This window comes from Scomber scombrus, chromosome 6 (assembly GCF_963691925.1).
Source record: "Scomber scombrus chromosome 6, fScoSco1.1, whole genome shotgun sequence".
Classification (NCBI taxonomy): domain Eukaryota; kingdom Metazoa; phylum Chordata; class Actinopteri; order Scombriformes; family Scombridae; genus Scomber; species Scomber scombrus.
The window spans coordinates 9,400,059-9,406,748 of NC_084975.1; the positions used below are offsets into that span (position 1 = coordinate 9,400,059).

At 38.3% G+C, this 6,690-nt stretch overlaps 1 protein-coding gene across 1 annotated transcript; it reads right to left on the minus strand.

The window, feature by feature from the left end:
• Positions 1–824: 824 nt before the first annotated feature.
• Positions 825–6,690, minus strand: tmem231 (transmembrane protein 231). Its single transcript, XM_062421097.1, has 7 exons — positions 6,317–6,690; positions 6,027–6,193; positions 5,387–5,515; positions 4,303–4,446; positions 3,267–3,348; positions 3,011–3,116; positions 825–2,221 (listed from the first exon to the last, which is right to left on the minus strand). The coding sequence occupies exons 1-7, from the start codon at positions 6,453–6,455 to the stop codon at positions 2,059–2,061; spliced, it is 930 nt and encodes a 309-aa protein (XP_062277081.1). The 5' UTR covers positions 6,456–6,690; the 3' UTR covers positions 825–2,058.

Here is a 6,690-nt window from a genome sequence, read left to right on the forward strand (position 1 = left end):
TGCATTTTGACTTTGGCAATCCGCATGAGGGTGGCTGCTAAACGACTAAAATATCCAACTTAAATGTGAGTTTCAAGTACAGGAGAGAAGCAGAGAAGGGTGGGACTCTCACTAAGCAGTGTAACCCGACTGGAACTGGCTGACTGAGTGGCTCAAATGACCTAATCCTGTGGTACTGGGCCAAAGTAGAAAAAGCTACACTTTTATGCCCTCTTACAAGCTAAATAAGTTGAACACACCCTGCGTACACACACATATGAGAACCTAACAGTGGACATGCAGTCATACAAACATCTCCTGAGACAGTGAGTCAGAGGGAAGAGAGGAAAAAATGAAAACTGTGACTGTTGCCTCTAAAGTACTGCAGATGATGCACACCCAAAGGAAAACACTATTTTTTGGAGGTTATCTGTAAATAAAACAGATTATAGTGCACATATGAGCCCCCCCCCCCAAAAAAAAATGTCATAAAGTGTGGACTAACTTCAATCCTAAATGTCAGTCAAGCAGAAAAACAGCTTTTCAAAGTCAGCTTCCATGGTCTGGTCTGCTTACAGTACAGTACGTGGTTTAATGGAAAAGTAATCAGTCACGTATTAACAAGGCGGAAGTATTAAGAAAGGACTGACAACAGAAGAATGTTATTGACAGAAAATGCTATTGATCTAATTGCTTAAGTTGAATTTTAAGAGTCCAAAAAAGAAATAGGAATTGAACATAAAATATGAAAGCAAACAAAGGGAACACAGTTAAAGAGAATACAAAATGTATTATTTATTATCCATCATCTAAATCCATGTACAATATGAAAATGAACATCAACAAAGTCTTGAACTACTGTCACAATTTGTCATAAACATACAAATAGTCAAAATATTAAAAAAAGATATTCATATTTTCTATAAATTGCCACTGCATTAAAGAGCAGTATAAGAAGAAAGAACTCACGCAGCTTCTGTATACAAAAGCTAGCGTTTGCTGTCCAGCAAAAAGATTCAAATATACATAAAATGCATCGTTGTGTCCCTTCCTGACTCATGTTTTCATCAAATGAGGGCAAAGTATAAAAGGAAAAGAGGAAGAGCTTTAGTAAACTTAAGTGTTACATTTTGTGAACAAGCTACAAAAAGTTTTTAAAAAAAAGTGAACTGTGAATTGAAAATGCTATTTTGTTTTAAAGGGAACACATTATGTTTTTTGTGATTTTCTATTATGATGTTGGATATGTTAAACAGGGTCAAAGTTCCAAAATTGGAGGTTATTTATAGAACTTATAGAAATGCTGCCCAACCTTGCCAACGAGCTGATGTCACATGCCCATACATGGTAAGGATTTTCAATGTATTATTTGCGTTGTCCACGCTAATATTTCGGATTGGATTTTGGCTCCAGATGGATTTGAAAGGTTTTTTAGTTACATTTTGAGCAAAGAACAAGAAAAAGTAGCAAATCCTGCTACTATAGTTTATTTCATGGTTTGTTTATGAAACCTCTGGAGCCGGCAGAAGTGGGCGGAGACGCAACTTCTGTGAACTGGCAAATCAGAACAGAGTGGGCTCACTGGGAGGGGGCCTTAAGAAACAGGAGCTAAAACGGCCTGTTTCAAACAGAGGCTGAACTGAAGGACTACATAAAGGGTAAGCATGAGTTAATGAGGACTTTTTAAACATTTTTAAATAAAGCCAAGACATTCCAGTAGAGCCCTAAAATAAAAAAATATAAAACTGGAAATTAGCAGAATATGTCCCCTTTATTTTTTCTCAACATTCAGTCTTAAGGCTACTGCAAGTTCTGACATTTGACATAACACTACCTGGACCTCTGTCACTCATAACATCAGCATGGGTTCAAATTGGAGCAATTAACTAGCAGGGACACAGACAAGACTTTGATGTCTACTTTCTGTAATGTAATTACAAAGCTGACCAATTAGTGAGCCTGCAAAAAAAAAAATCCAAAACAGCCCTTGATTTGGTATTATTATCTGTCAAACTGCATCAGTGTTGGTGAGCCATGTATAGTAAAAATCAACCTGGAGTTTAAACCAATGACTCTGCATCATGACATGTGAGGTTTTCCAACTGGGATCGGTACAGTAGTAAGAACCTGGTTCTGGAAAACAAACTTCTGGATGCGTTCAAAGACCCAGAGGAAGATGAGGAGGACACTGACATACTGGATCCAGGCAAATTTGATGGTTTCCCAGAAACCAGGACGATAGGTGAAGGGAGAATGTTAAGGCAGAACTGATGAAGGAAACTGACAACAAGTACTTCAACAATCTTTATATGGGGGGAAAAATCAACTACATTTTAAAACCATTTTTTTTGTCTATAATAAACAAATTTTGTCTGTAAATAAAGTGCAGCACAATATTCAGATTAGCTTTTCAACAGTAACCCGTGTTATAAGTTTTTATCGTGCTGTGCAAACACAAGCAGACAGCTGCTAACTGGACACCCAACACACCATAAACAATGTAGAGATTATAGTCAGGTCACACTGTGGTTAATGTTTAGTGCAGATGAAACACTCTATGCTGCAGCAGACTGAGCATCAGTATTGTTTTTTTTAGCATTCAATCAATGCAATTTTCTGATTTATCCACAGCTGAAGCATTTCATTTTCACCCATGAGTGTTGTTAATCTATTAAGAATCAAATCATTGACTTTTTATTTGCTCGCTAATGATGAATATTAACAGATGTGAAAATAAGGTGAGGCTTTCAGCATTATTTTGTTGTTAAAATGTTTGTGTATCATATAATATTATATTATATTGTATTAAGAACATACAAGGTAACATTTTACTTTACCCCCCCCCACCCGCCTTATTTATCTTTTATAAGCAGTATATAAACTACTAATTAATGGTTTATAATGTAGTTCTAAGCAAATGTAACTGTGTCTCACCTATACCTCCTCTTCTGCAAAATCTTTACAAAATTACACACACACACACACAAACACACACACACACACACTCTTATCTGTATTCATTAAAGGATATCTAATGACCTCCATAGGATAGCGGATCTCTGCGTTCAGCTGGAAAGGAGAACCAGCGGCTCGTCCCACAGTCCAGACTGGCGTAGGACAGGACAGTACTGTGGTCACTATGGAAGGAAAAAGAAAAGTACAAAAACAGAGAGATGAAGATTTTACAGTAGCTATGTAATACAAAATGCATGTAGAATGCTGTGGGTTTAAATCAGCTTAACTTTGATTTTATGCATAGTTTGTGGGGTTTTATGCCTCAAACTTACAGTTTCTCTCCTGGTAGCTCCTTATTATGTTGTCAAGCTCGTACGCGCTGGCAAAGGGGCTGGAGCCGTCGATCACAGACACCTTGGTGACAATAAAGAAAACAAATTATTAATTATTATTAACAAATACAGATGTGATGTAGATGCCCCGCGTCCCTCAGCATGTGGTAGTACGACATGTGGTTGTATACTGCAATAAAATATTAACTATACTGTGATTATTATGAGCTAGAGTGAAGGTTGTGCATTAGTCAGTTTCAGTACATGAACCAAAATACATTGTAATAGTTACATATTGAAGAAAAAAAAATGGTAATAAAATAAAAAGGATAGACCAAGTAGTAAAATTGGCTAAAACAAATGAATAAAAGAAAGAGAAATAAGTCAAGTTAAATTAAAAGCCATATTAAAAAGGTAGGTCTTAAGTTTGCTTTTAAAGATATCAGCACTCTCTGCTGCCCTCAGGTCTTCAAGAAGGCTGTTCCAGAGACGAGGACCAGAGTAATAAAAGGATGCCTCACCGTGGGTTTTTCTTCCGACTTTTGATATAATTTAAAGACCACTACCAGAAGACCTGAGAGTTCTAGAGGATGCATAAGATAAAAGCAAATCTGATAAATAGGTAGGACTAAGACTAAGAGCTTTATAAACCAATAAAAGGATCTTAAAATCAATTCTAAAACAAACAGGTAGCCAGTGCAGAGACTTTAAAAATGTGTGCTCTCTTTCTGGTCTTCGTCAACACGTGTTCATCTGAGTTCTGAATGAACTGTAACTGAGCTAGATTCTTTTTAGGAAGACCAGAAAGCAGAGAATTATAGTAATCTGTTGCTTGTTCTACATGCCCCCTCTGCCACCTTAAAGTGCTCTGCCACACCCTGCTGCAGCCTCCGGACAATGTGACCTGTAGAGCCTGAGCGCGCGTCAATAAAATGCTTTTAGTGCGGTCTATTAGTATTGGAGTGCAAACAAAAAAGGGAAGCAGAGAAAATGAGAGCAACGGAGAGAATAGACAGTTGAGTGGGTGTCCTCTCACGTTGTAAATGTCGTACAGTCCGCGGTGAGGCAGAGGCGTCCTCTGCTGCAGCCTCAGATCTCCGCTGATGAGCAGCTTAGCGCCGGGGACGGAAGAGGAGTGCTGCACATAAGCCAGGCTCTGCATTGCCACTGTGGACATCCGCTGAGAAAACACAACAAAATAACATGCTTTGCTTTAACTGGTCTGGATATCAGTGCACTATACTGAGGCCTGTCACAATATTAGGTTATCAACTTATCGTACAATAACGTAATTATCAACATCATCATGTCTATGGGTCAATGACGTATAAGGATTTGCAACAACTCAATTTAGAATAATAAAAACAAGCATATCTAATGCAGTAGTTCAAACATTCAGAATGTTGCACATATCGTATGATACATGGACATGACCTTGATCATTTTTTTGACCTCAATATTGCCACACTTCACATTAGCAGCTAAGAGGCTATTCATGTCACATTGGCTAAACAAGTAGTCGTCTTAGTAGACTGCAGAAGTGAGGGGGGCCACTTATTTGTAATGAAAGGTAAATAACTCTGTCCCGGCCCATAATGGCAGTCTGTGTTTTTCAGAAGCGTAAATCCCAATCCCCGCCCCCCCTTGAATTATTATGTTATTATATTATCATTATATCAGTGGTATAAAATGATCTTCAAAAAGCAATAATATCATTTATCCTGATAATTTTTGGGACAATTTATTGTCCAACAAGAGTAGTTATCCTGACTATAACACAGTTTATCAGCTGTTGATAAAAGAACTGGCTTGGAGCCAATGTTAAAAATAAATATTTGACCTGAACTTATCAGAACACTGGTTGTTGATATGTAGACATGAACATGAATTGTAATGCCATGTGTTGGGTATTTATATTTGAAGCAGGACTTCAGTAATATTGTTGTCTAAAAACAACAGTAAGGTACCAAAACAAACATTTGAAACTTGTTTTCTTGCTGTAATCATTCCTTCTGTTCATACTGACCACTAGAAGATCTCTTCATAATGTATTTACAATGTAAGTGATACACAGATACATGTAGCATCTTTGTAGATAGACAGTCAAGAGGAATACATACAAAGAGCTGGTAGCTGAAGGTGAGCAGCAGCTGAACACTGTACACCTGCTCCTCAGGTTTTAGAGGAAGCTGCAGTTGAAAAATCAGGCGGTCCAACTTGCCGTCCTGGTTCTGGTCCTCTTCTCTCACCTGTTGATTGTGTTCACACACACACACACACACACACACACACACACACACACACACACACACACACACACACACACACACACTTAGTTTCTTAAGTATACTGTACAATTAATCACACATAATTACTGTACATTTGAATAGGCTGCATATACTGTACAATCCATCTACCTTAAGTTTATGACGTAATATGTAATTTTTTATCATTCAGTATTTATCTCATCACTAGTGTCCTGTCTACAGTACACCAGTATTTAATCACTCCTTGTGTATATTTACTGAAGATTGTTCTGGTGTTATTTTGCAAGTAAGTACACATTAAGAGCCACTAAACTGGAGTCAAATTTCTACTATGGGTAAACATACTTGGCCAATAAAGATGACTCTGACTCTGAAATGTAAGAGGCACCTCTCCATGTGTCACTGTATTGTAGCCAATGTTAAAACAACAATATCTATTGTGAAAGGGGAAACTGATGTACATTTGAGGAACCTCTGGTAAATCTCATCTTACAGAGACAGCAGGGATGCGAAGGTTGGCCCCAAGCATGTTGTTGAGATGGGGGAAGGTGCTCCAGGCGACGTAGTCTCCCTGAGTACTGGTGGCTGCCACCAGCAGAGATTCATACTGGAACCTCACAACCGGCTGTTCCTCATAGGTGCTTCTTTTTAACCAGAAACCTGAAATAACACAGCTTTAAACAGCGGCCACATACCTGTACTCGTTTAACAAAAGCATTGACGTGCAGATTTCTCATTTATTTGTCATTATTATATTATAGTTTGTTTGATTATGCTAGTTACCTTGGCTCCTGTAGGCTACCAGCAGTGGTGAGATGTAGGTGAGGCAGAGAACAGCTACCAGAAACAGACTGGCTTTAGTACAAACACTCGTCTTGTACCGAATCAAAGCAGGGTGTGAATAGACTTCATAGAAAGCCATGGGTCACGGTATAGAGGTAGCGTCCACTCAGTTGTGTTATTAGCAACCTAGCAGCGATGTTAACTAAGTGAATGTTCACAGACGACAAAATACGGACTTAACACAGTTTAACCCTCATTAAGTAACATCCACGTAACATATACCGAAATGAACCCGCGTTTGACAGCGTATTTTTGGCGTAGAGAAGCACATGAACACACTATTTACGTTAGCCTCCTAGCTATTCAGGCTCCAC